The following is a 25,423-nucleotide window of genomic DNA, read 5'->3' on the forward strand; positions in this document are numbered from 1 at the left end:
GCTATATTCATTCTATTCAACCCATTAGGTGTCTCGCTGACCCTTTTCGAAATCTTGCGTCTAACAAGTAGCCATGACACCCAAGTTCTTTGTTATCGCTCGCGTTGTTGGGCGAGATGGAGCCATTGATCTTGTATGGTTAAACGTTCATCTTTCTAAAAATAAACTAACACATTTCATCAGTGGAAAGACCGGCTTGTCGAGTTATGCAAAGTGTCAGCTACAGAACCCTACGGCGACTCGTACTACTGGGGTCAAGATGTCGATGGTGAGCCCGACACGCTCTGGGGTCTAGAAGGATACACGCATCCAATTGGATTCTTCATCGACCATGTTTCATCAGATATTTTCAAAAGAGAGATGGCGCTGGTTGACAAGGACGAGCTTTTGCGAACGGCCCAAGGATTGGCTAGTCCGGACTATGACCTGCATCATTACGATGAGTACGCAGGTTTTCTTAAGAGGGCTGATGATGTCGCAAGAGATTCTGTGCAGAGCTTCGTGGTGGTGAAGCACTATTGGGCCAAAAATGAGAACCTGAGAAGCGAGGTGTTAAAAGGACTAGCACAATTCGCTGAGGGACTGACTTCGGGCTCTCCTCAGGTTCAGAGCGCATTGGTGCTGAAGGAATGTCGGGATACGAGCATGGCAAGCTTGTGGCTAAGGTGAGCTCAATGAAGTTTGGAGCTTTTTGGTGATCTTATTACTGACCATATTTTTTTTTTCCGTAGGTTTGCATCGGAGGAAGACTGGAATTTGTGGGAGCGATCCGATGGAGTGCAAGAACTTGTTAACAGTGTAGAGGCGAATTGCGTCCGTAGCGAAACTCATCGGTCTCGAACCTTTAACGGCCATTTAGGGATCAAGGGCTAGATCAAGCAGTACATCATATAGATATCAAAACTTATTTGTACATGTTCATTGGTTGACCCTGGTTCATGTTTGGCCCCTAGCTGCTCCCAAAGATGCATTTGATCATGACACATTCCAGTCCCAAGCTTCAAAGGCTTCTGTAATGAATATGGAAAGGAAGAAGTCAATTCAATTTTTGGATATTTTAGGCCATAAATCTGACGTGACCTTCTGATCTCAACGGTTGGATAACAAACTACTATACTTGTAATAAATAATACCTTGATTCAAGATCTTCCATCGTTAAAAGCTCTGTACCATGCAGCAGAATCACAACCGATAGCTACAGGCCATCAACGCTGTAAATCACTGTAAACTGCGGGGAAACACTAAGTGGCTGACATGGTTAGTGACCAACTCCACCTCCCAAGCCGAAGCTTCGCACGAACTTCGGAGGTCAAGACCAAGAAAGGAATGATACCTTAGTTTGTTGCCTACTGCACTATGATCCACTAACCCGGGTCTCGATCTCTACTGTAGCTCTCAGAGTGAGGGGTCTTTCTGTATAAGCTTCCCCCGCCCCGATTGATTCGTTCATGATAGTCGTGTTTCTTTTGTTGTTCGATTTGTGTACAATTGTATTCCGCATTGCGATCAACCTGCCACAAACGTCGCTATGGCCTCCCCTACGTTTATCTACGGCCTTGTAGGTGCCGCAGTCGCTCTAACGCTATATTGGCTGCTCCGGATTGGCAGACGGGATCCTCGAATGCCTCCGGGGCCTCCTACGGTTCCGATCCTGGGCAACATGCACATGATTCCAACCACCGGCCTCGGAAAGAAGTAAGAACACTGTAATCACACAGCCTAAGTGGTCACTAATAAATTCCAGGTTTATGGAATGGTCTCTGCAGTACGGCAAAATCTTCTCTCTCAAAATCGGCTCCGGCAACATCATTGTCATTTGCGATCGTAAAGCCGTACACGAGCTTCTCGACAAGAAGGGCAGCATCTACTCAGATCGGCCTCCTAACATCGTCCCGCTCTTCATCACGAGAGGTGATCATATGACCATGGAGTGTCAGAGTCCATCTTGGCGAGAGAAGAGAACTGTCGTGACACGCAATTTGAACCCAAAATCTTTAGATGAGAAGCACTTCAGAGTGCAGGAGACTGAGTAAGTAGCCTTGAATCATGACAGGGTGTGTGAGAGCTGACTTGGCGGTTTTTAGGGCCGTTATCTTGATGAACCGTCTTTTGGATGACCCCAGCAATTTCTACTCGTACTCACGCCTGTACGCCTCTTCCGTGGCTGCTATCCTGGCCTGGGGTTTCCGAGCGACCACTCTGGATTCATTCTGGTACAAGGATGTCTCTGCCATGATCGAAAAGGTAAAGCACTCCCATAGCACATCTCTTACTGGCCGGTTGTCTGACTTGACTTCTAGTGGCTCGAGGCGATCGAACCCGGTGCCACGCCTCCCGTCGACCTCATCCCGTGGCTTTGGTACATCCCTGGAAAATGGAAGTCCCGCGTCTACAAAATGCGAGACCACATGGATAAAGTCTGGAGCCAAGCACGAGCAATGGTCGATGACCGACGTGCTCGAGGTGATCGTCGAGAGTGTATGATCGATATGAAGTTGGATGAGTATGAAAAGAACGGCTGGCCTATGTCGCAGCACGCCTTCAACAATCTTTTTGGCGAATTGATGGAAGCAGGTGCTGATACCACGGCCAATCAGATTCTTACTTTGATCTTGGCTTTGGCGAAATATCCTTAGTTCCAGGAGAAGGCGAGAGTGGAGATTGATGCTGTTTGTGGTACGGAACGAGCACCTGTGTTTTCGGATTTCGCGAAGATGCCTTATGTGAATGCTATCGTGAAGGAAGGTTTGCGATGGAGACCAACGTGAGTTTACCTTGAACATGGTATCCCCTTGCATCAGAGTGCTTACTGGTATAGGTCCGACCTAGGACTGCCTCATACCGTCACCAAGGGTAAGTTTCGACACCACCGGGATAGCAAACGTTCATTCGGTAACTAACCTTTGACAGATGACTACTACGATGGAATGTTGATCCCCAAAGGAAGTACCATCTTCGTCGGCGTCTGGGCGATGCATCACGACAAGGATTACTACGGAAGTCATGACATCTTCGACCCGGACCGCTACCTATCTCATACAAAGCTAGCAAACGAATACGCTGTTGGTCCTGATTATGAGAAACGAGATAAGTCTATTTCCCCAACAGTACTGAGAGTAACTAGCTAACTTCCAGTTTTACATCACTATGGATATGGTGCTGGACGACGCATCTGCCCCGGAATTCATCTTGCCGAACGTAGTATGTGGCGAATCACAGCCAAGCTATTATGGGCTTTTGAGTTCTCTGAGCCAATTGATCCTGTGACCGGGAAGGTTAAACCACTGGATCAAGATGCATATACGTCTGCGAACTTGGTGTGTCCACTGCCATACAAGGTTAATATCAAGCCGCGAAGTGCAGCTCATGTTGAGGCCATCAAGAGGGAGCTTGAGAGTGCAGAAGCGTTTCTATCTCAGTATAACTAGCTACAGTCATTCTATATTTAAACTTGATACTAGTTATCTATAAATATGAGCTGTGAATCACTTGCTACTTTTCTATGTCCCTCTGACTTTGTGCCCGGTCTGTCTCTCCGGGGAGCAAAACTTCTAATATTAAATTAAGGTATCAGAATAGGCTGGCCTAACTCTTCACTAAAACATGCTAAGCTTAACCTGAGTCTCTTCATCGCTTCATATAGAGACCTTAAGTTGTTTTGCCTCCCCTTGCCGTCTTGTACGTTGTCCCACATACCATCATGATTATGATAATAGAAAGCCCCACATAGATCTAGGGTAAGTGATTTTGGCCCAGCGCCCGTTTAACCGAGCTATCGAAGTTGTTATTAAACTCTATAATCAGGATTGCGGGGTAAAGGTCATCTACTCTACTTGACACTATCTGATTGGCTGCTTGGGAAATACTGAGTCTCTGTAATCCATGTACCCCGGATCTTCCGCTTCACCTTGTCGATCTGCTTCGGCAGATGAAGCGGTACCGGGTGAGCCCAGACCGCATTTCTCTTTTCTCAGGGGTTGGTTAGATGCCTTGCATGTGAGAAAGAAACAACTGAGGAGAGATTGATGTTTTCTTACCCCGCGACAACCCCAGATTTCGTCATTGCAGCAGCGGAGCCGCAGTTTCAGAGCATTATTCATGGCCTTTCGCATGTTTAGAGTGTTCATTTTACCTTGCGGCATAGTTTAGTCCCAAGTTTCTTATCGGTTATTGTTACTCAATGCCAACCGCGCGCCTTCAAGACCATGAAAGGCTGCTCATACTGTCACCGAACGTTCCACAAGACAGAGCATCTTCTCCGCCACGAGCGCTCTCGTAAGATCATCCCCACATGGAACCATCTCAATCGCGATAATTGACCCATGCTTAGATACAGGGGAGAAGCCATATCGATGCGATACATGCGGTCGCGGCTATGCACGGAGGTAAGAGTCACCACCAAATTATTTTCCAACGCTGGTATTGATTGCAACAGCGATGTCCTCCTTCGCCATGTTAGATACTTTCACCCAAACAGCGACACCTCAGAGAGAGAGCGCCGAAGATCCGATGTCTCAACGAACGAGAAGAGCCGGCAGCGCCGACAAAGTGTCCTGGCCGATTCCATAAATGTGTGTTCGCTACCACCGCCCGAGACAGAGGAAGGCTCGGAAGGCGAGACAGATCAGCAACATAATGATCACATGCGCGATAATGGACAGACACAACAGCAAGAGGATAGCTCTATCGCTGTCGATAACTCGATGGCGCAGTTCTCAACGTCCGACCTAGATGCGTTGGCTACAGTATCAATGCTGCAAGCTCTCCACGAACAACCAACTGAATCAGCAAAGTTGGCTTTGGAAGGCTCTTTTGATGATCGACGGCCTGCCAATCAATCCCCTGCTATAGGCCAGCATGATAATGAACTATCGCCGATGAGCTTCTCGCATCATATGGTGGAGACATCGCTAGAGACCGCTACCCCTACCTTGTTCACCGCCAATGCTGAATTTCTCAGTCCTGGAATGTCGTTGAGTACCAGGGCGAATGTTTTTCATTCGCACACAGCTGCCCCGTCAGCTCCTTGGGGAAATAATGAAACATCCCTCACGTCGATGAGCAACACAGATCTTTTGCATTACGCTGGGGCTCTAGAGCTCTTGCAACCTAATCTTAGTCATTTGGACTTTCTAGACTTTAGTCTCGGCGAAACATCTCCAGGCGTTCGTGGATCTCAAGCTTCGAGCAACAGCGTCGACCCTGTCAGTAGTATCCCACTGGAGCGTTTCGCAAGAGTAGCGGCACTGTGGCCTAGGAGCCGCACGCACTCCGCGAGTCAAATTGCATCCAAAGTCTGGGCAGACGTGGTGAACTACCGTGGTGATGGTATATTTACAGATGTCTCTATCTCACAATCATCCCCAAGCTCTACCATCGGAACCGAGAACGAATCGAGATGGGGAATGGATGAAGAAAAGAGGCAAGATCTCATACGCGAGTTCGGCTCACCTGGTTCAAGCGTCGACTTTCTACCCGCGAGACTACTGAACCTTGGTCTCACCATTGCATTTCGACAGCCTCATTCTCTCGTCCCGTTTATACACCAACCCACATTTTCAGCAAAGTCAGCATCTAACTCAGTCGTTTTCTCCTTGTGTCTACTGGGACTGGCCATTCTCGATTCATCATATGTGAAGCCATTCACAGCACACTACTTGCCAGTAATGCCACTACCTTCCGTGACTGAATGGAGGACCGTGCTGACTCTGTACAGGCAGCTACGGAGAAATGCTGTTCTCAACTAGCGACACCATCGTTTGGCCCAGACGGGTCAGCACAGCTTGTTGAGCGCCTTGCGTCCGCTGCTTTACTTCTAATGGCTTGGTCGATAAGCTCACCACATGTAAGTCCTGATCTGATACTCGGACTTGGGGGACTAAATACTGAGACTGACCGTAGGGTGCTCGCGATTCCTTCTTATCCAGAATGCTTTACAACCAGACCATGAACGTACGTCTAAGGTATCCTTTCCCTCTCTTCTCGTTATAAGCTGACGCAATGATGTATCTATAGCTCTTAAAGATGTCAGGCTCACTGATGCCGAGACCTTCGTCCTTCAGCATCGACAATCTACTCACCCAGGCGAACTCGGCGAGACTTATTCATGACCCAGCGCAGAGCGATGATTGGGCGTGGAAGGCATGGGCTCGAACAGAAAGCTTTAAGAGGTATGTGATGCTTCGTCCCCGACATTACCCATTACTGACCCTGGTGATTGTATGAAGGCTAATATCCACGTTGATCATGATCGATGCATGGTGGGCCTCAAGACTAAACACAGAACCACTTATTTGCACCTCCGTGGTGCAGCTGGAAATGTCGACATCGATCGATCTGTACCGGTCCTCATCAGCAAAGTCATGGAGAAGCTGCCGCAACGCTGGAACAAGTGCAACCACAGAGCCTGTCATAATACGAATGCACGCTCCGTCTATCACATTGACACCGCTCCAAGAGACGTCGCCGATTGGAATGACTGGCTTGCTGTCTGCTATCTGGGCACGCATTCTTCAACACCAGTACCAAACGAGAGGAGCAAGGGATATCAGTGGAGACCAGCCTACCGCAAGTGCTGATGCATCAACTGAGACTGGCAGCAACACGTTGCGTGTGCTAGGCGATATCTATATAAATTACTCGAGGTTTCTTCGGTATAGGAACCCCAACTGCATTGCACAGTGGCACTTCCTTAACCTCAATGTACTGGCCAATCTTGAGATCTTCGAAATGGCCTCTGGTCGCAACGGAGCTGAGAGCGCATACGCCGCATTACAAGAGATCTCCAACTGGAGTCAGACACACTATGCACGACGAGCCTGTCTCCATGCAGCCGGTATATACGTCGCCATGAGTCGTCGGAGAGCAAACGATGGTGTGATGCTCCATTCCGACATGTCCTTATTCACAGCTGCACTTGTCCTCGGACTTTATGTCTTTATGATGAAACCGAACGAGGGACATACTGATGCTGACACAGAGTCATTTGAGTTACTCAACGATATTGACTGGACTAATCTATGTGATCCAGTGTTGGCAGTGGATAATGCTGGAGATAACACCGCCAGCCAGTTTATACATAGTGGAGGAAGTATTAGCTTTTCGGGAACAGTGTGTGAAGCGGGATATAACGCTGCCAAGATGATCTTGCTCGAATTTGCGAGCTTGTTAGAGGAAGTCGGGAAGTGGAATGCCAAAGAACTGTGTCATATTTTGCGGATAATGAGCGACTCTTTGATTGAAGTCGACGACCGTTTGGGCGGTGATTGAGGTGTGTCCACAGTTGAAGTGCACACGGTTTACATGTACAATTAGCTGAGCTGTATCACATGTAGAGGTTCGATACGGGAGAAGATACTATTCACACGCGAGAACCTATAGCGCTATTAAATACATATACAAGACACTTCGCTCAAGACACTTCGCTCAAGACACAATCCGTAACTTTAACCTAGTTCCAAACCGCTGCATCGACTGCGCTAATCTTTGCATGGCCATTAGTTTCATGGGGGAGCACTTGGGTAGGCTGACCCTTGGCGTCTAGCAACTGAACAGAATGATAGTAGTCAACCGCCTTCTTCTGGCTCGCCTTATCCTTCGCAACACGTTCAAGCAGCTGCTTGGTCAAAGGATGTGCCGAAAAGCGATCGGGAAGATTATCCCAAACTCGATAGTCGGTGGCTTGCTTGTGGAGAACACCGCAGATCTCTCGTGCGTACTCTGTGAACAGGAATGTGCGAGACGATTCAACCATGATGGTCATTTGATCTGTATCGCAGTTAGCGACTTTATGATATTTCTAACAGTATGTTCCTTACTCTCTAGGATCCTGCGTGGTTCGTTGTGCTGCAAGATAGATTCCGTGATGTACTCCTCACCAAAGCCGCCATGTGGAGTATGTCCGCCCTCGTAGCTGCAACCACCGGGCAAGAAGTCATCGGACCGGCCGAGGCCTGCTCCATAGATACAAGCCAACATCTCGGTCGCGCTGTTTCGGTGATAGTAAGGTGCACGCAAAGAGTTGCTAGCTACGTCCCATCGTGGACCAAACCAGAGATAGTCTGCGAGCGGAACATGAGGGTCGAAAGACTTTGCCGTCAACACAGTATTGATACTCGGGTCAGTGTGATCAATACTGGTGCTGTTCTGAGACGCAAACTTTGTCAAATCGTACTGTGATTCATGTAGTTAGTACCTCGCTTGCATCGCCGTGTCGGTAGCTCACCTTGTAGGGAACTGCATTCCCATGCCACGCAACCACATCAAACGGACTATGATCCTGACTGATGGCAACATGCTTTCCGTTATTCTTGACAACAATTTTGAAAGGCACATGCAGATCCTCGTCGATATACGCGACAGGGTAAAGAAAGTCTCGTGGGTTGGCCAACCCATGTCCCCCGATGGGTCCTAGGTCAGGAAGCTCCCACATAGATCCCCAGACTTCGGCGATGTGCCCACGAGCAACGGGGACGCCCTCTGCAAGATTGATGCGAAAGCGTACACCACGCTGGATAACACAGATCTCGCCTGGCTGGACGAAGAGGCGACCCATCTCTGTTTGAATGTCTATGATGCCGAGCTGAGGAGTGATGAGAAAGTCGCCGTCTGTGTTGCAATATGCCTTGTTGACCATAGAAGCATTGATCATATAGACATAAACAGCAATACCCTGTCTAAGATTTGGATCCCCACTCCCAGCAAGCGTATGCAAACCATCCGTAAAATCAACCACTTCATCATCCCCCGGCAGCGGAAAAGGCGACCACTCAGCCTGTTGATACAGCGGCTCAACCTTGGGGTTCAGCGACAAAAAGCAATTCTCAATATGAGACTTTGTCTCGATATTAGAATACCCCTGGTGCGCAGCTGATGGTCGAGCGCGATACATGTAGGTGCTCATGTTGAGGCCGCGAGGAGCTGCGAAAGCAGAGTAGGTGATACCCTCAGTGTACAGACCAAAACCTCTGTCTTGGGGGTTGTTCTGGCCGGCGGGGAGAGTCCCGGGGATGACTTCTGATTGATGGCGGTTGCCCCAGCCTGCGAGGTATTCGTAGGGGTCATTCTCGCGGGTTGGTTTGGTGCGCTGGAGGTCTGTGTAGTGGAAGACTTTTTGGGGATCTGTGGCGGGTTCACGTCTCTTGATAGCGGCGACCATACTGATGTTTGATGTGTAATTGTTCAAGGATGCGATATGATTGTTGGAATTATTCAAGTCTAAGATGGCTTGGATCTAATCTGATTGTACTTTTTCCTTTTATTCTCCGGGCGTATTGGTAGAGAGGTCCTGTAAGTCCCAGTTTATTACCGAACGGCAGATGCACAGATGGGCCAGTAAGTGGGAGAACTGACGTCGCATGTGGGGATATGGAGCTCCCACATAATCAGACCAGAGGCATCATTCTTACCCCTCAACCTTATGAATACGCCGTATGTTTAATTAATTTTCAACGTGTGGGACTAATCATCGATATCAAGTTACGGTAGTTGCCTAATCATTGCTCCCAGACGCTCACTATTGGTGTTCACTTTTTGTTGTCAATTATGCTGCGCACACGTCAATCTTGCAGGGTACTCACCCAAATCACTCATCAAGCTCATCCACACCGCTGGAATGCCTGTGTACGACTGCCAACACTTGTTCAGCGCCGTGCAATTGGCTCAGTCAGTGCCATTGACTCTGTAATATTTCGTAACTTATTCGGCACCGACGAGATTCGCAATGCAAGTCACCGTACCAACCCTCCCATCCATCGACAACTACTAACTGACTTTACAGGTCTTCAGTGACCAAGCCTACATCAACAGATGCGTCGACGTTGAAGCTGCTCTAGCTCGCGCCCAAGCCCAATGCAATGTCATTCCCGTCGATGCAGCAGCAGACATCACCTCCAAAGCCAATGCCACCAGCCTCGATATGGACCGGCTGCGCAACGAGACTGATGTCGTCGGATACCCAATCCTTCCGCTTGTGCGTCAGCTGAACGACATGTGCGGTTCTGCTGGAAAGTATCTGCACTGGGGTGCTACAACTCAAGATATCATGGACACGGCGAGTCTGTTGCAAATCAAGTCTGGTCTTGATATCGTTGAGACCAAGTTGACTGGCGTGATAAACGCGCTTCAAGATCTTGCAGTTACGTATCGCGACACACCCATGGCTGGAAGGACACATCTCCAACATGCACTCCCTGTTACCTTTGGCTATAAATGCGCCGTGTGGCTATCAAGTCTGTACCGCCATAGAGAGCGACTTCAGCAATTGAAGAGCCGTTCTCTTGTCGTTCAATATGGCGGTGCAGCCGGGACTCTGGCGTCCCTCGGCGATGGTCCCGAAGGCGTCAACGTGCGAAAGCAGCTCGCTGCAGAACTCGGCCTGGAGAACCCATCAATCACCTGGCATGTTGCCCGCGATGGCATCGCCGAAGTGACAAACTTCCTAGCCCTCATCGGCGGCTCCCTCGGCAAAATCGCATTAGACCTAATAATCATGTCCTCCAACGAACTCGGTGAAGTAGCAGAACCCTTCGTCCCCCACCGCGGCGCCTCATCCACGATGCCCCAGAAGCGCAACCCCATCTCCAGCGAAGTAATCCTCGCCGCCTCCAAAATCCTGCGCTCCAACGCCAGTCTCGTTCTCGACGGTATGGTATCTGACTTTGAACGCGCATCAGGACCATGGCATTTAGAATGGGTAGCGGTACCTGAAAGCTTCGTCATAGCAGTTGGAGCGCTTCACCAAGCTGAGTTTGCGCTTGCTGGTCTTGTTGTGGATAAGGAGCGTATGGCGGATAATCTTGCTTCTACGAGGGGACTTATTGTTGGTGAGGCGTTGATGATGGCGTTGGCGAAGTTTGTGGGGAGGCAGGATGCGCATGATATTGTTTATGAGGCTTGTAAGGTTACTATTGAGAGTAAGGATGGGAGTACGCTGCTTGATACGTTGAAGAAGGATGGGAGGGTGACCAAGCATCTGTCTTTGAGTGACCTGGAGAGGCTCTGTGATCCTATTAATTATTTGGGGTCGGCGCAGCGTATGGTTGACGATACCTTGGCTGGGAATGCATCTTAAAGGTCACCAGGTAGATACCAATAGACATCCAGCATATAACTCATCACGTTTATGGGCGGCCAATCAGTGGAATGAAGACAAATTAGGAAGTTGCATCAATTATACCCCTCGTGGCTAAGTCTGGTATGGTATCAAGTCATCAGCGATCCTGAATGACGCGCCCGTTTTGCTCTTGAGCTCATCCATCTCAACCTCATCCACCAGCTCTCTGAGTACGAGACCCTCAGGTGTACAGTCAAAGACAGCTAGATCAGTGATGATCCTAGATACGCATCGTGGGCCGGTGAGTGGGAATGTGCACTCTATCAGTGGCCGTCAGCAACTCTGGCTTATTAATCGCAGCGTTCGACTTACCTTCCAGGATCTTTGGATTTCCATTACGGTCAACATGTTCCTAGAAGTCTCGGTCAGGGACCTGTTCATCTTGGTCAATACGAGGTAGGACGTACCATGGTGATTATCACCTTTGTCTTCTCCGGACTTGCCACGAGGTCCATTGCCCCACCGATCCCCTTGACCTTTCCGGGCAGCATAAAATTGGCCAAGTCTTTACAAGTCAGCCTCTGTGGCTTTATATGAGGGAAGGGAAAGACATACCTCCATATTGACTGACTTGCAGCGCACCGAGCATAGTCAAGTCGATCTTCCCAGCTCTAATCATACCAAAACTCTCATGGCTCCCGAACGTCGAAGCACCAGGGTTTAACGTCACTGTTTCTTTTCCAGGATTGATGAGGTCTGGATCCTCCTCCCCAGGCTTTGGATATCGCCCCATCCCCAGGATACCATTCTCGGATTGAAGAATGACTTCCAAGTCATCTGGAAGCATGCCTGGTGTCGCGAGTGGCATGCCGATACCGAGGTTGACATACATGCCATCTTTCAGCTCCTTCGAAGCTCGCTTGATGATACGTTCTCGTCTTTGGTTGGCAATCGTAACTTTAACCGTCAGTAAGTGCGCATAGTATAGAGAATAGATCAGGCATCGCTTACCTTTGCCTTCACTCTTGGCATCCTGAGCAAACGTCAACTTCTCAATCTTCTTCGGCCTCGTACTTTGGATGATAACATCGACATAAATGCCTTGAATATGAACACTCTCAGGATCCAATTGTCCGACTTCCACGATCTCATCAGCCTCAACAATCGTCAACTTGGCGTTCTTAGCCATAGCCTCATTGAAGTTGTTCTGTGCTTTACGGAATGTGCAGTTGCCCAGTCTATCCGCTTTATGGACTTTGACCAAAGCGACATCGGCGAAGATTGCTTCCTCGAGAACGTATTTCTTTCCGTGGAACTCGCGCGTTTCCCGAGGGCGTGACATGAGGGCTACAGAGCCGTCTCTGTTATATCGAACAGGTAATTCGCCAGTCTGCACTAAACAGGCGTTATGTTAGCCTCTTGTCACTCTTTGCGAGGTAGCAGACTTGCCAAAAGTGCCAAACGCCGCTGGGGTATAGAATGCGGGTACACCAGCTGCCCCAGAGGCGCATCTCTCGGCCATTGTTCCCTGCGGTATCAACTCAAGGCTAAGCTCCCCACTGAGATACATCTTCTCAAAGACTTTGTTCTCTCCGATATACGACGCTATCATTTTACTAATTTGCCGGGTTTCCAGCAATCGGCCTACCGATATTAACACGGTGATCAGCAGCGTTACTAGCGCACGTACCAAGTCCGACACCAGGCATGCCAGCATTGTTTGAGACGACGGTTAGATCTTTGAGATCTTTTCGTGCGGCAATAGCTTCGATAAGCGATTCGGGAACACCAGAAAAGCCAAATCCTCCGACAAGAACTGTCGATCCGCTCTTTACTTTCTGAATGGCGTCGCTTTCTGAGGCACAGATTTTGTTGATCCTTCGTAAGACGGTGGAGGTCGAGAAGCTGCGCTGTGTCAAAGTCCACAGGCGGGTTGGGGCCTGTGCACAGAAAGCTGATCTCATCATGGTTCTGAATTGAAGCAAGTCCAAGTGTCGGATGAAGCGTGTTGAACAGTCAGATTCAAGTTTTACGCTGCAGGATTGAGATCACAGTAAGGTGAAATCGTTGTACAAGCTTCTGTCTCCCTCATAAGTCAATTGCCTAGTTGTAAATGAATGCGCTCATCATGGACAAGGGTACAGTAGCGTTACTGCGTAAACCCCACATGCAAATGTTGATGCCAGTTACCGTATGTGGGACTGAGACACCAGAAGTGCCGAGGCGAAATGTTTATACTTCCATGCATGATAATATAGCAACTTTTATACGAAAGGACTTGGCTCCAGTATCTCGCCAATTCAACTCCTCCGGAATATTGCTGTCAGTGTTATGAGTTCACCACGATGTTAACCATCCGAAGAAAACTGGTTGCCCCGCTTTGGCGCTCGGCTTTGAGCACAAGAGGCAATGCGACAGCGGCAACTCCAAGGTTGCCTCTAACGGGAATCAGAGTCTTGGACATATCTAGAGTTCTCGCTGGAGTAAGTACTACACGTGTATGAGATATCTGTGCTATCGTTAACACCAGAGAGCCATATTGCGCGCAGATTCTCGGTGATCTAGGGTTCGTAGCAACTCGCCTCTCGAATCCGTCCCATTTCTGACTTTGACAGAGCCGAAGTTATCAAGATCGAACATCCGACACGAGGCGACGATACGAGAGCATGGGGACCTCCTTTTGCACCTTATAAAGACGGACGAGATGGCGAGGGCGAAAGTGCATATTATTTATCGGTAAGTCTTGCGCTGTCTAGACTTTGACGAGAATTACATGCTTACCACTCTGAGTACAGGTGAACCGAAACAAGAGATCGGTGGCAGTCTCATTCAAGGAAAAAGAAGGGGCAAAACTGATCCGAACCCTCGCCGCGAAAGCCGATATCATCGTCGAGAACTACCTGCCCGGCACTCTGAAGAAATACGGACTCGACTACAATACCCTTGCCAAGACGAACCCTCGGCTTATTTACGCGAGTATCACTGGATATGGCCAGACAGGTCCATATAGCAGTCGCGCAGGTTTCGATGTCATGGTCGAAGCTGAGATGGGTCTGATGCACATCACAGGTCCACGAGATGGACCGCCGGTGAAGGTTGGTGTTGCAGTGACTGACCTGACAACTGGACTATATGCGGTCAATAGTATCTTAGCTGCGGTGATTGAGAGGAATCATTCCGGTCAGGGACAGGCGTTAGACGTGTGCTTGAGTGATTGTCAGGTCGCGACTTTGGCGAACATGGCGCAATCTGTGTTGGTGACAGGGAAGAGAGATGGTGGACGATATGGAACATCACATCGTGAGTCGCTCCACATAAAGTTACTATCACTTGAACTAACGAGAACGCTTAGCATCTGTTGTGCCCTACCGCGCATTCCGCACCAAAGACGGCGACATCCTCATTGGTGGGGCTAATGACCGACTTTTCGGCGTTTTGTGCAAATGCCTTGGTCAAGACAATTGGGCAACTGACGAACGTTTCTCTACGAACTCAGCGCGAGTAGCGAATAGAGATGTGCTCGAACGGATGATTGAAGACATTACAAGTTCCAAGCTTTCCAAAGAATGGCTTGATATCTTTGAGGGTACTGGTCTGGCGTATGCCAAGATTAACGATATCAAGGACACGCTGGAGCATTCACATGGTATGTGGCACTCAGTTGGTGGCGATAGCATACTGACGATGGCTAAATAGTTGTGGCGAGAGATATGATCAAGGAAATTCAGCATCCTGCATGTGGGCAGTTGAAGGTTCTCAACAGCCCTGTCAAATACTCCAGAACCCAGCCTTCGATCCGCACGCCGCCTCCACTACTGGGAGAGCATACTGATGAGGTATTAAGAGACGTACTGGGTCTAGATTCAGCTGAGATTGAGAGACTAAGAGAGAATAAGGCCGTCGGTGGATAATTAGACTCTGTATGTAGTAGTATAGCAAAATGGATCTATCGCTTCTACAAACACTTTGCCTGTCAAGCTTGCAGTCATCTACATGTAATCTAGCCTCTACATACAAGGTGCGAAAAAAAGTTGTTGTGTGGCAAATGTATTGCTATTTGAACTACTCCATGATTATAGCGGACGCAACACCAATCCCAGTACTGAAAAGCGTGTTAGCATCAACCGAATCGAGGCAACCTGGACAGTCTTACCTAGCACACATGCTAATAACACCAATCTCCTCCTCCCGTCTCCCAAGCTCCGCAATCAGCGTCGCAAGCTGCCTCGTCCCAGTAGCTCCAGTCGGATGCCCAATAGCAATAGCACCACCATTCGGATTAACACTATCGACATCCAAGCCAAGTTTATTAATGCACGCCAGAGTCTGACTCGCAAACGCTTCATTGAGTTCAATAACATCAACGTCTTTCTGCTCTATACCGACATGCTTGTACAGCCGTGGAATGGCATAGATTGGTCCCATGCCCATTTCGTCGGGCTCGCAGCCTGCGACTTGGGTTCCGAGGAATCGAGCTATTGGTTTTAGGCCGCGATCGGTTGCCCATGAGCGGCGAGCTAGGATGGCTGCTGATGCGCCGTCAGATATCTGGGACCTGTGTGCAGTGATCAGCAAGACCTCAAAAGCAAGTGGGCTGTGCTGTATTTACGAGTTTCCAGCGGTGCTCCCACCATCCTCCAGAAAAGCTGGTTTAATCTTGGCCAACTTCTCTAGAGTCACGTTTGGCCGGATAGTGTCATCTGCAGCAACCCGAACCTGTGAAGTCTCCCCAGTCTCGCTATTATATGCCGTATACTCAATCGGTACTATCTCCTCCTCAAACCTACCAGCAGCAAGTGCATCATTTGCACGAGTGTGACTCAGCAGCGCGTAGTCGTCTTGCATTTTGCGATCAACTCCATATCTCTTAGCCACATTCTCCGATGTAATGCCCATAGGCATGAGACAGTCCGCAGCTGCTTTGTCCTTGGTGTTGCGCAGAGTTGGACCCACGTCTTGGGGTATTCCACGAGACTGATAGTTCTTCGACATGCTTTCGACACCTCCAGCGAGAGCAACATCAATCTGACCCGCTTGGATGGCATGGGCCATGTGAGTTAGAGCCTGAAGACTACTCGAGCACTGGCGATTAACGGTGTGAAACGTCGTTGATGTCGGAAAACCAGCGTGTAAGATTGCCATTCTACCAGTCTTTGCAAAGCCCAGCTCCGCGAGGACATTCCCTATCAGAACATCTTGAACATCTCCATTCTGGATCTTAGCCCGCAGTGCCGCTTGGGCCATAACCTGAAGGACATGTCAGCCACAGTGTATGTGATCAACTATTATGAGATCAACCTACCGGCGCCAAAATGTCTTCCGGCCACGCATCTTTGAACCCTCCTTTAAACGCTCGTGTAATGGGACTGCGAACAGCTGATAAAATGACTATATCACTCGGTGACTTTGTCGACAGTGGTTTCAAACGCCTTGCAAGACTCGCCATTGCTTTTTCCCTTGTACTTTGTGTATCACCAATTGCAACAAGGCACTCTCAACTCTGTCCTGGTGTTCCATGGTGTTGGTGATGCTTTGCTTGGCAGCTTGAGCGCTATCCCTCTTCTGGCGTCCCACATTATGGCTTCAGTCTATATCCGTAATTCCGTACCTGGAGTTCCCCATGCTCATGTGGAGAAGAGTTCACACGCGTCACGCGCGTTCCATGTGGGGGAAGTGGAAGTGGAACGCGTTCGCCATGTCATGGCTGCGCTAAGCTCACTTCAGCGAGAGGGGAGCTACCATCCGCTCATTCTCATCCTACCCTGTATTGTCGTCCTTGATTGAGTTTCTGCAGACTGAGCAGCTTTTCACAGTAACAAACACCCTAGTCACAAGCAATCATGACTTTCGAGTTCGGAAAAGAAGTGTGTTATCCAGCCTACGAAGGCCGAGGGACGCCCAAAGTCTCATGCGGGCTCAAATTCCCCGAGGCCTGCTTACGTCACTGTCGCGATACCTTTGCCAGCTCAAGGGTGTATGTAATTTGTTCGAAGTCTTTGGCGCAATCTACAGACGCACTTGGCAGACTTCGCTCGGCCCTGGATAGCAGGATTGTCGGGGTCAGAATAGGCATCAATCCGCATACTCCAATTGCGCAAGTCCTCGAAGTCGTCAATGATGCGTCGAAACTCGACGTCGACTGTCTGGTGACGCTAGGCGCTGGTAGTCTAACAGATGCCGCCAAGTTGGTCAGGCTCGCATTGGCCAACTCGGTCACCACTGAAGAGGAGATGAACACATTGTGGGGAACGCCAAAAAGCAATCCTGCGTTACGAAGTAACATATCCAGGCCGACTATTCCACTCATCCACATCCCGACATCACTGTCAGGCGGCGAGTTCCAAGCCATTGCTGGAGGAACAGAGTCCCTAGGCCATGCAAAGAGAACCTTTCACTGCGAGGGCGTCGATCCAGAACTCGTCATCCAAGATCCAGAGCTATGCCTCACTACCCCGGAGTGGGTTTGGCTTAGCACGGGTATCCGAGCCGTGGATCATTGTGTCGAAACGCTCTGCTCGCTTGTCTCAAACGATAAAGCCGATGAATGGTCGAAGAAGGGTCTGGTGAAGCTTGTCAGTGGTCTCTTGGCAAGCAAAGTAGATCAAAAGTCTCTACAAGCGCGACATCTATGCCATCAGGGAGTTGTGTCGTCTATGTGTGCCGTGTCAAGTGGTGTTCCACTCGGTGCGAGTCATGCTATCGGACATCAACTTGGACCACTTGGAGTTGGTCATGGTGAAACCAGCTGTATACTGCTGCCTGCTGTGTGCAAATTCAATTATGCTAAAAAGGCAAACGTTCAGAGACAGGAAGTTGTACGGGACTTGCTGTTGGAGCAGGATGAAGTTCGGCAGCTGCTGCAGGTGAAAGGTCTTAATAAGAGCGCCGTAAGTTTGGCCGATATCTTGGATGTGTTTATTTCTGCTCTGGGAATGCCGCGGTCACTTGAAGAAGTTGGAATTGGAGAGGATAAGCTTGAGGTTCTTGCAAAAAATAGTCTGGACGACATCTGGATTCAGACCAATGCGCTCCCTATCACGGAGGCTAGCCAGGTCATGGAGATACTCAACATGTGCGTTAAAAGATCATAGAACCTGTATAGAGATAATTACATGCTTCAAACTAATACTGCCTATTGGTGTAGTACTCATACTTGCCCGCCAACCGAACCCGGAATGTGCGACCCCAGATAACCATCGGTAAACAGGTCAAAGCAACGGCAGTAGAGATGCAACCCAAGACCACGTACATATTGTAAACGCCCATGCCGTTCATCCACGGCGTGACGGCAAAGACTAGGCCCGTTGCAATGACGTTACGAACAAACACAACACCTGTCAATGCAGGACCTATGATCTTGAGAGAAGGTTAGACCATAGCAGGACGATTGGAGTTGGGATAACTTGCATGTTCGTGAGAATCCTGAAGGAATGTGAGGGACATATCTCCGCCGCCTCCAATGGCGAAACCGATGAAGCCTGCGCCTACAGCATTGATGATCCAAGGCATTCCCTTGGCAATGGTGAGTCCATACATGAGACATCCGATAGTCATGGATAACCCAGGAACCAGGAATAGCCACAATCTCGTCTCGGGCTCATAGATACCCCCACGGCGTTTCGCAATCTGCACAATGGACCAGTCAACGAGTGGTCCTCCAAAGATGGCTCCCAGGATTGCACCGATGAATGGAGGGATATTCATGTTTCCAACACCTGCAGCTGTGAAGTTATACGGCGGAATGGAGTAGAGTGAACTTTGTGTCACTGCTAGAATGGCGAGCATGGCAATACTCCAGCCATACTGCAACGCGGCGAACATCACAGCTGGAAATGTGGCGAGGAGTTGGAAAGGCTCGTAAACGTCTCTCCAGAACGTTCGCTTCTGAGTGGACTCATGCTTATCCAATGTCAAAAGGGCATGGCGCTTCCAGTAAGAGTTCATCGGAATGCTGTGATCTATCTCAACAGTATCACTCTGCTGGTCCATAGAGTCGACGCTGGCTGGTGAATCGTTTGGCAAGGGTGTCTTTGCGGTGCTGTTAATCTTGGAGAACTCGTTATCGGTGGGTGAGGATGTGGTGACTCGAGGGTCGTGGCCGTTGAGCGGTGCGGGGATGTACTTTGTTTCTTCGAGGAAGAAGAACATGAGGACGGTGACGATGCCGGTGAAAACGGTGGCGGACCAGCAAGCCCAGCGCCAGCCCATTGTCACGGCGACTTGGCCACCGTAGACAGGTCCAAGGTAGTTCTGTATTTGTCAGAATGTGACCGCAGTGGAAGGACTATAGGACTACTCACCCCTACCAGGACCATCATGAAGTAGATACCGTTCATTGTACCACGTTGATGGACGAAGAAAAGTTCCGTGACCTGTCATACCAATAAGCATAAGCGACCTCTTCAATCCATTTGGGTAAAAGCGTACCGTAACCTGGAACAAGGCCTCATTGACAGCTCCAGCGATACCTGCGATAGTATTCATACCGATCATATCCCCAACAGTATGCGTCTCAGCTTGCCACGCCCCAGCACCAAACATAATCAACGACGTAACGAGATAAACAGGTCGACGGCCGATGCGCAGGGCGATAGGGATGAAGATGATGCAGCCGGTTGCAAGACCTGCCATGTTTGCTGCATACCCATTGTTAAGCATATCATAGCTCATCCCGAGCTCTTCGTTGAAGTTTTGCCAGAATGGAACGCTCATGCAGGGACTTGAATGACTTAATTAGCAATGGAATAATAGAACGAGGTTGAAGACGTACATGCAAAACATCATCATTGAGTACAGGGACAGAAGCACCATATGGAGAGTTTTGCGCATTGGACTCCAGTTCTTAAATCGTTAGAGGAGGCTAATTGTGGATGGGGTTTTCGTACCAGAGGCTGATTGGGATCTGAAGTTGGCCGAGGAGCCAGCACGATATGAGTAGCTTGCAAGTCATTGATGCGCTGCGTGCCCGGAGGCAAGGCATCAATCGTCAAAGTTCCCTCTTCGGACGGCATAATGAGAAGTCAATGAAGATGTTTCAAGATCGCCAAGACTAACAGGACATAGCGACATGTTAAATATCCCAGCCAGAGTTCTCATATCTCGACTAGTTGACGGCGAATGCGGGGTTGGCCGACACTAGATAAGCCTCCAGCCGACGGCCGCAGCATTCCGATCTCGCTGATATGGCATCAACCAATCATCGCTCGGGGAGCGAGTAGTAGACTGGACGATCGAGCTATGCTTAAATAGGCTGGTCGAGCCCATGATAATAAATGACGATGTTACTGGTTCTAGACCTTGCGGTCCCTGCGACAATCAGTGCCGCAAGCGGTATCGCGGCATTCTTGGTCACTTTTGTTTCCCTTTTTGGAATGCTGATGATGCTGTGGGATGTATTGTATAAAAAGGGCAACTCTCTGGAGACGATGGTCTTTATCTTGAAGTATCAGCTCAATACCTTGCATAGGTCTTGGTATAGCTGATATCGTTGCTACCATGCGACTTGTGAGTGATACTTGGACAAACCTTTTCTCAGCACATGACAGTTTGATTGACTAGACCATTCCTGTCTATCTAAGGCTCCTTGCCAAAGTTGAGCACATCCTCAAATCTTCCTTGGCTCTGAATCTCTCCCTGCGAAAGGAGAATTGCTTTCACTTGTTGACTCTGTCCTCCAGTTCTCGCGATACCCTCAAATCCAGACAAACGATGCGTAATCTCAATCACAGTGTGTCCGTTATCCGTAAAGACCTCTTTCACGATGCGCCGCATAGTTGACTCTGTCAGCCCATCAACCGAGGATGTCGCTTCGTCCAGAAGAATAATAGCGTTTTTTCCTTTGATTGAAGAATGCTCGGCTCGTAGGATAGCTCTTGTCAAGGCGAACAACTGGGTTTGGCCAGTTGACATGTGAGGCAACGAGCTAAGAGGGTCGTCCAGGATGTCTACCAGCTTTGCTTCCGGATTGCTGTCGAAATGTCCACAGAGCCCAGTTCGTCCAAGTGCCTTCATTATGGCACTTTCAGGAAGAGTTTCTGAAGGCTACAAAGAAGAAAACAGAGGTAGTTTGTTAATGCAAGTTCTCGTCACAGTTTCAAGCGCGATTACTTACGTCCAAGTTGAAACGAAGACTAGCCTGCGCGAGCAGAAATGGATCTTGCGTGACAGTGATAAAACATCGCTCTCGTATAATTGACAGTGGAACCTGGTTCAAATCGATTCCATCAACTTCGATGGCCCCTGATTGGGTATTGAGAAGACGGAGTAGGGCGAGGAGGAGAGTGCTCTTCCCACTAGGAAAGCCTGTCAGTAACAAATACGTATGATAGAGAGGGGCTCATATAGGGGACCTACCTGCCCGTCCTACCACAGATCACCAAATGCTGACCTGGTTCAATGGATAGGTTGATGTTCTTCAACGCCGGCACGTGCGTCTCTTCGTAAGAGACCGTCAGGTCACGGACCTCAACCGCCCCACGTGAAGGCCAATACTCGGGGACTTCTGCTCCAGATGGCGACTGTTCTTCTGCTACTGTGTCTGCTTCCAGTATCTTCAAACGAGATCTGCAATAGTCATCCAATCAGCAAAGACGTAGATTCAGAAAATTAGAGATAGCTGTCTAGTCCAAGCGCGAACTTACATAGCACCAAGAGATATCTCCAGATTCGTCCAAGACGTGACAAGCGCTAAAAGCGTCGAGTTGGCGACGAGGACAATGTTCAAAGACATGCCAATTTGGCCAGCTGTTGTGCTGCCATCCAAGAATACTGCCAAAGTGATGAGAATCACTGCCATAGCCGCAATGACCAAGTCGAGAACAATATTGAGCCAGAGCTGCAAAGACAGGAGTATGTAAGCTGGTTGCTGGGACCTATCAAGGCATTCCATGTTAGTAGCCTCTGCTTCCTTCACCCAGCCAAATGATCGGATGCTGGCGACACCCTCGACCTGTGAATTGACGACACAGTCAGCCCTGTTTCGTTAAATGCAGATCCAGGTACTTACGGACTCGAGGAAGCTTGAGTAGACAGCAGACTGCGATTCCAGTTGGAGTAGACGAAGTTGCCGAGATGTGCACAGGTACACTCGCTGCACAACGTAGACTACCAACACGCATAGAGGCAACGTGGCAGCTAGCAGCTTTTGGGCGCTGAAAAGAAGGGTAGCCTGCACCAGTAACTTGAAGACCTCTGCGACTGATTAGAAATCCAACTTCTCTTACATATTTTCGGGTGGCTGAGTAATACTAACGGTTGGAAAGAGAGAGAATCGCTGGAGGTAGGTTCTTGTCAACGAGTTGCATATCTTCGCTGAACCTGAGAATCATTAGCCAAGTAAGGAGCCGTGAAATGCAGATGTTTTCCTTTACCGATTCAGTATTGAACCCGTCTCTGTCAATGAGAAGAACAGTAATGGAGCGCTAGGATTAGTTAGCCAGTCCCTTCGTAGGATGGTCGTGCTGCACTGACCCGAAGACTGTTGTCAGCAATCGTTGGTGGAGCTCAGTCCCCGATGTTGGTGCAATCAACATATGAGTAGACCTGCATACCAACCATTAGCTACATGAGAGTATGTTCAGGTACTAAATGACATACCACATTGACCCATTCGTGGCTATCCAGGCTAATAGTGAAAGTATGAGGTAGCCTCCGATATAAAATGTCGTTTGTGAGCCTGATGACTCCGTCCACTTCTGCAGCCAATACTGTGGGAAGGTCACGAAGAATGAGTATGAAGCTGTACAAGTGAGTAGTATGAAGAAGTTCCGCGGGTGCAAAGCTCTCAGATAATATCCTATTACAATCAGCATCTTTCACGTCGTTCGAGTTCTAGCATTACCATATAGTGAGAAGTCTCCTGTTGATCGGCCCAGATCAGCCATAGCCTCAGTTACTTCTAGAGCTTGGCTCTGAATTGTCTTGCTAGATTCAACAAGATCGGTGTTGGTTTCAGCGACTGTCGCCCTGACATGCGTCTGGCATAAATGCGCCGCTTCTTCATCTATTGCGTTTGGTGACCCTTGGTATGTGACCTTTCCGTTGTCCAGAACTAGCAGCGAGTCCGCCAGGCTAAAGTGTTTGGCTGAAGATTGTGAGCATGAATATATCCCGGAAAATATTGTTGAGCACTCACTGGAGTTGGCAATTAAGAAGACTGTAGCACCTGTCTTACGGAAGTGGCCATGGGTTCCCAGAAGATTGGAAACGACCTTTCCCTCAGTGTTGTGATCTAGAGCCGAGAAGCTGTCGTCCAGAAGCACAATTTCGCACCGAGCATATACAGCGCGGGCGAGTGCCTGGTTTATAGTTAGTACCGTAAAGCTTCATAGATAGAGATAGAATCGAGTACATACCAGCCGCTGTCTTTGACCTCCAGAGAGCTTCATACCCCGGCTCCCAATCAAAGTATCGTCCCCGAGCGGGAAGGCTGAGATGTCCTCATCAAGGCAGCAAAGCCTGACAACATGCTTATACCAGCTAGGTTCGAACTTTCCAAAGCCACAAACCGTTTCCTTCAGAGTTCCACTCGGCAACCAGGGCGATTGTTCGCAGTAAGCAATCCGCTTGGTGGACACGGAGATTGTCCCACTTGACGTTGGGATTTCGCCTAGAATGCACCGGGCAACGATCGTCTTTCCGCTTCCAACAGCTCCAGCGCAGATGACTATTGAGCCTTTATTCGCGGTGAAATTGATCGTTTGTAGAACTGGGTGCGATGATGAATGAGACTGGACAGTGACAGCTTCAAAGCAAATCGCTGGTAAAGACTTATCATGCTTGGTATCTGTCTTGAACAAGTATCTCTCATCAGCTCTACCAAGCTGGACAAGATAGTCTTGGATTCTCCCAAAAGCAGCCAACGAGCCAATGGCACGAGGCACAATCGTCATGATCATGTTTGCCGGATGGGTTACTAGCCCAAGAAGCGCTGTTGTTGTAAATGCAGTCTCGGCGTCGAGAGTTGACCCACGGAGGTTAGCATACATCACGAATATGACGAATGTCAGTATAGGAGAGAATATGCCGAGCGCATTTGCTATCATGGTTAGCTGAGGGAGAGCTGTTGAACTAGTCGTCATGAGAACCCACCACTGGCGTTATAGGCGACCATCATCCACCGTACTTTTCTCGCCAACTCTAGTTCTTGGGCTCGAAGCTTCTGGAGCCAAGACTCGGTCTGTCTGGAAAGACCAAGCATTTTCATCACTTTCATTGATGAGAGCGCAGATGCTGTCAGGGAAATTCGCCTCTGTGTCGCCTCATTCCAGGCTTTCTGCTTGCTTTGCAGATTTTTGGCCAGGTATCGACTCATGCGAGAGCAAACTTTAGAACAGAAGCCCGTTAGCTGCATTTAAAAAGACCAAATCTGAACTGGAAGTCTCACAAAACATAATCACGAGTGGTACCGGGGCGGCCCAGCGGATTTGTCGAGCCAACATCGCCATCCCGATTACGACCTCAAGGACATGTGCCCAGGTTTCATGAAACATGCTCGCGAATCTCATCACGCTCTCGGTATCTGTGCTGATCAAAGTCAGAGCTATACCGTCGTTGTAGCTGCTTGACTTCTGCCGCATAGCCGCGTTATTGATAAGCCCAACGAGTGTACCTTTAGTCGTGATGCTGAGTCGGTTCAACCGATGGTGGTAAACTGCTTCAAATACTGCTAGCCCGAAATAGACCGCAGCCGCTTTAATAATTAGCGTAAGTCTACCTCCATCGGAGTGGCTGCTTAGTATGTGAACCGCAGAGCTAATAAGAGCAGGCTGCGCGTAGCGAAAGAATATCAGACATAATCGAAAGATGACTGGTGCCATAAACTGAGGTAGCATGCTTCTAACAAGGCAAATGGGTAGTGTAAACTTGTTCACTGATCTCGTCCTCTGGTCCCACGCCTTCAAGCCATCACGACGGAGCTTCTCCGATGTAAGGAGGTGGTCAATTGGAGGGAGATCTTCGCCGGAAAGTATGATCTGGTTTCCCAACGCGAGAATGGGGTTGATCCACCAGAAGAATATTCGGCTTAGAATTCCTGCAAGCTCTTCGGGAGTCTGGGAAGAGTAGGGACTTTTGAGTATTCGTTGTTTGCTTCGGCTTTCTGTGGCGACTAGAAAAAGCTCTAGAGTAAGCTTGGTGGCGGGCATCAACCAATGCTCAAGGCCATCTTGTATCGCAACAGCTATATCAAGCCCCAAAGATACGAGTAAAAAGACAACGGCAATGTCCGCTGGCCTAATTGAGCGCATACGTTCCAGGTATATCAGAGGACAGAGAAGTGCAGTAGCGACGAAAGATGTGACTGGCACTACGATGCGATGGAGATCTTTCTGTAAGACATCGCCTGCCAAAGAATAAAGATCCGCCATAAAA

At 49.1% G+C, this 25,423-nt stretch overlaps 13 protein-coding genes across 13 annotated transcripts; 6 read left to right on the forward strand and 7 right to left on the reverse strand.

Moving 5' to 3' along the window:
* Positions 1-73: 73 nt before the first annotated feature.
* On the forward strand, positions 74-873 carry J7337_006225 (uncharacterized protein; the record flags this gene model as incomplete). The annotated part of the gene is made up of 3 exons (XM_044823889.1): positions 74-133; positions 184-665; positions 732-873. 3 exons carry the CDS (start codon positions 74-76, stop codon positions 871-873), a joined length of 684 nt encoding a protein of 227 aa, XP_044682380.1.
* Positions 874-1,528: 655 nt separating this feature from the next.
* Positions 1,529-2,636, forward strand: J7337_006226 (uncharacterized protein; the record flags this gene model as incomplete). Its single annotated transcript, XM_044823890.1, has 4 exons — positions 1,529-1,695; positions 1,745-2,029; positions 2,085-2,244; positions 2,301-2,636. The coding sequence occupies 4 exons, from the start codon at positions 1,529-1,531 to the stop codon at positions 2,634-2,636; spliced, it is 948 nt and encodes a 315-aa protein (XP_044682381.1).
* Positions 2,637-6,024: 3,388 nt separating this feature from the next.
* J7337_006227 (uncharacterized protein) lies at positions 6,025-6,578 on the forward strand (the record flags this gene model as incomplete). The annotated part of the gene is made up of 2 exons (XM_044823891.1): positions 6,025-6,170; positions 6,284-6,578. 2 exons carry the CDS (start codon positions 6,025-6,027, stop codon positions 6,576-6,578), a joined length of 441 nt encoding a protein of 146 aa, XP_044682382.1.
* An 872-nt stretch (positions 6,579-7,450) lies between these two features.
* J7337_006228 (uncharacterized protein) lies at positions 7,451-9,157 on the reverse strand (the record flags this gene model as incomplete). Its single annotated transcript, XM_044823892.1, has 3 exons — positions 7,451-7,767; positions 7,818-8,172; positions 8,225-9,157. 3 exons carry the CDS (start codon positions 9,155-9,157, stop codon positions 7,451-7,453), a joined length of 1,605 nt encoding a protein of 534 aa, XP_044682383.1.
* A 564-nt stretch (positions 9,158-9,721) lies between these two features.
* Positions 9,722-11,071, forward strand: J7337_006229 (uncharacterized protein; the record flags this gene model as incomplete). Its single annotated transcript, XM_044823893.1, has 2 exons — positions 9,722-9,733; positions 9,779-11,071. The coding sequence occupies 2 exons, from the start codon at positions 9,722-9,724 to the stop codon at positions 11,069-11,071; spliced, it is 1,305 nt and encodes a 434-aa protein (XP_044682384.1).
* Positions 11,072-11,185: 114 nt separating this feature from the next.
* On the reverse strand, positions 11,186-12,395 carry J7337_006230 (uncharacterized protein; the record flags this gene model as incomplete). Its single annotated transcript, XM_044823894.1, has 5 exons — positions 11,186-11,316; positions 11,426-11,465; positions 11,521-11,618; positions 11,669-12,010; positions 12,065-12,395. 5 exons carry the CDS (start codon positions 12,393-12,395, stop codon positions 11,186-11,188), a joined length of 942 nt encoding a protein of 313 aa, XP_044682385.1.
* A 69-nt stretch (positions 12,396-12,464) lies between these two features.
* Positions 12,465-13,020, reverse strand: J7337_006231 (uncharacterized protein; the record flags this gene model as incomplete). The annotated part of the gene is made up of 2 exons (XM_044823895.1): positions 12,465-12,658; positions 12,744-13,020. The coding sequence occupies 2 exons, from the start codon at positions 13,018-13,020 to the stop codon at positions 12,465-12,467; spliced, it is 471 nt and encodes a 156-aa protein (XP_044682386.1).
* Positions 13,021-13,181: 161 nt separating this feature from the next.
* J7337_006232 (uncharacterized protein) lies at positions 13,182-14,964 on the forward strand (the record flags this gene model as incomplete). Its single annotated transcript, XM_044823896.1, has 5 exons — positions 13,182-13,244; positions 13,628-13,789; positions 13,849-14,353; positions 14,406-14,699; positions 14,750-14,964. The coding sequence occupies 5 exons, from the start codon at positions 13,182-13,184 to the stop codon at positions 14,962-14,964; spliced, it is 1,239 nt and encodes a 412-aa protein (XP_044682387.1).
* A 151-nt stretch (positions 14,965-15,115) lies between these two features.
* On the reverse strand, positions 15,116-16,297 carry J7337_006233 (uncharacterized protein; the record flags this gene model as incomplete). Its single annotated transcript, XM_044823897.1, is given in 3 exon segments — positions 15,116-15,155; positions 15,207-15,647; positions 15,663-16,297. 3 exon segments carry the CDS (start codon positions 16,295-16,297, stop codon positions 15,116-15,118), a joined length of 1,116 nt encoding a protein of 371 aa, XP_044682388.1.
* Positions 16,298-16,893: 596 nt separating this feature from the next.
* J7337_006234 (uncharacterized protein) lies at positions 16,894-18,144 on the forward strand (the record flags this gene model as incomplete). Its single annotated transcript, XM_044823898.1, has 2 exons — positions 16,894-17,027; positions 17,079-18,144. 2 exons carry the CDS (start codon positions 16,894-16,896, stop codon positions 18,142-18,144), a joined length of 1,200 nt encoding a protein of 399 aa, XP_044682389.1.
* A 277-nt stretch (positions 18,145-18,421) lies between these two features.
* J7337_006235 (uncharacterized protein) lies at positions 18,422-19,684 on the reverse strand (the record flags this gene model as incomplete). The annotated part of the gene is made up of 3 exons (XM_044823899.1): positions 18,422-19,303; positions 19,354-19,425; positions 19,481-19,684. 3 exons carry the CDS (start codon positions 19,682-19,684, stop codon positions 18,422-18,424), a joined length of 1,158 nt encoding a protein of 385 aa, XP_044682390.1.
* Positions 19,685-20,626: 942 nt separating this feature from the next.
* J7337_006236 (uncharacterized protein) lies at positions 20,627-21,848 on the reverse strand (the record flags this gene model as incomplete). Its single annotated transcript, XM_044823900.1, has 4 exons — positions 20,627-21,094; positions 21,165-21,345; positions 21,407-21,616; positions 21,694-21,848. 4 exons carry the CDS (start codon positions 21,846-21,848, stop codon positions 20,627-20,629), a joined length of 1,014 nt encoding a protein of 337 aa, XP_044682391.1.
* A 1,018-nt stretch (positions 21,849-22,866) lies between these two features.
* Positions 22,867-23,949, reverse strand: J7337_006237 (uncharacterized protein; the record flags this gene model as incomplete). Its single annotated transcript, XM_044823901.1, has 3 exons — positions 22,867-23,135; positions 23,187-23,349; positions 23,407-23,949. The coding sequence occupies 3 exons, from the start codon at positions 23,947-23,949 to the stop codon at positions 22,867-22,869; spliced, it is 975 nt and encodes a 324-aa protein (XP_044682392.1).
* Positions 23,950-25,423: the final 1,474 nt, after the last annotated feature.

This window comes from Fusarium musae, chromosome 4 (assembly GCF_019915245.1).
Source record: "Fusarium musae strain F31 chromosome 4, whole genome shotgun sequence".
Taxonomy (NCBI): domain Eukaryota; kingdom Fungi; phylum Ascomycota; class Sordariomycetes; order Hypocreales; family Nectriaceae; genus Fusarium; species Fusarium musae.